Genomic DNA, 1149 nt, shown 5'->3' on the forward strand with positions numbered 1-1149 from the left:
CAGAACCCTACCTAGCACAGCTACATAGCAAATTTCCACAGAAGTGTGGGCACCCTATGAGAGGTTACACTGAGGAAAACGACACACATGCACACACCTGCTGCTGCCACCAAGAACTTTTTAATGAATTCCCAAGAAGGGGAGTGTAGTAAGCTTTCTTGTCAGGCTGTCTTTGGAATGCCAGCCCGCAAATGACCTGAAGACTATGAAACTATGAAAGCTTGGCCTTAACTTAGACCTTTTCTCAACTAGCGCTTATAACTTAATTAACCCATATTTTTAAAATCTATGTTCTGGGAAGAACGCATGCGTGCGCTGGCTCGCTCCTTTTGGCTCGTCGGCTGTCAGTGAGGCAACATGGGTCACCAGCAGCTGTACTGGAGTCACCCGCGGAAGTTCCGCCAGGGATCCCGCTCCTGCTGCGTCTGCTCAAACCGCCACGGTCTGATCCGGAAATACGGGCTGAACATGTGCCGCCAGTGTTTCCGGCAGTACGTGAAGGACATCGACTTCATTAAGTTGGACTAAGCGACCTAGAATGGATTCTTCAAGACTCTACCCAGTGGAAAAGATGAACGCCAGTCTTTGTACATAAGAATAAAACAAAGTGAAGACCTTCAAAAAAAAAAAATCTATGTTCTGCCATGTGACTTGGTTACCTCTTAGTACTGCACATCTGACTCGCTCCAAGTCTGCTGGAGAAATCATGTGCCTAGATTCTTCTTCCCAGTCTCTCTCTCTCCCTCCCTCTGCCCCTCACAGGAAGTCCCACCTATTCTCTCCTGCCTAGCTATTGGCCATTTAGCTCTTTATTAAACCAATCAGAAGGTGCCTTAGGCAGAGACATATCCCCCACGGTGTAAACAAATATCCTACAACAGAGGTGGGCACTCATGAGCTCCTCCCTCTGACTTTTTATCTCAGGACAAGATCTCACTGACAAGGACAAGTTCAAGCTGAAGTTGAGCTTGCTCTGCAGCCCAGGCAGGACTTGAACTTGTGTCCCTCTCGCTTCAGCCTGCAGAGAAACTGGGCTTATAGGCCTGTGCCCACCAGACTCAATTATCCAGGCTTTTTTAGTCCTGTCTCTCCTCTTCTTTCCCATGTTCCCTGCAAATTCAGGCAGCCTGAGAATTAAGGAAGAACCAA

General features: G+C 48.0%; 1 protein-coding gene across 1 annotated transcript; it reads left to right on the forward strand.

The window, feature by feature from the left end:
- Positions 1–324: 324 nt before the first annotated feature.
- Positions 325–614, forward strand: LOC130883009 (40S ribosomal protein S29-like). Its single transcript, XM_057783163.1, has one exon. The coding sequence runs from the start codon at positions 358–360 to the stop codon at positions 526–528; it is 171 nt and encodes a 56-aa protein (XP_057639146.1). The 5' UTR covers positions 325–357; the 3' UTR covers positions 529–614.
- The last annotated feature ends 535 nt before the right edge of the window (positions 615–1149 follow it).

Source organism: Chionomys nivalis, chromosome 10 (assembly GCF_950005125.1).
Source record: "Chionomys nivalis chromosome 10, mChiNiv1.1, whole genome shotgun sequence".
Taxonomy (NCBI): domain Eukaryota; kingdom Metazoa; phylum Chordata; class Mammalia; order Rodentia; family Cricetidae; genus Chionomys; species Chionomys nivalis.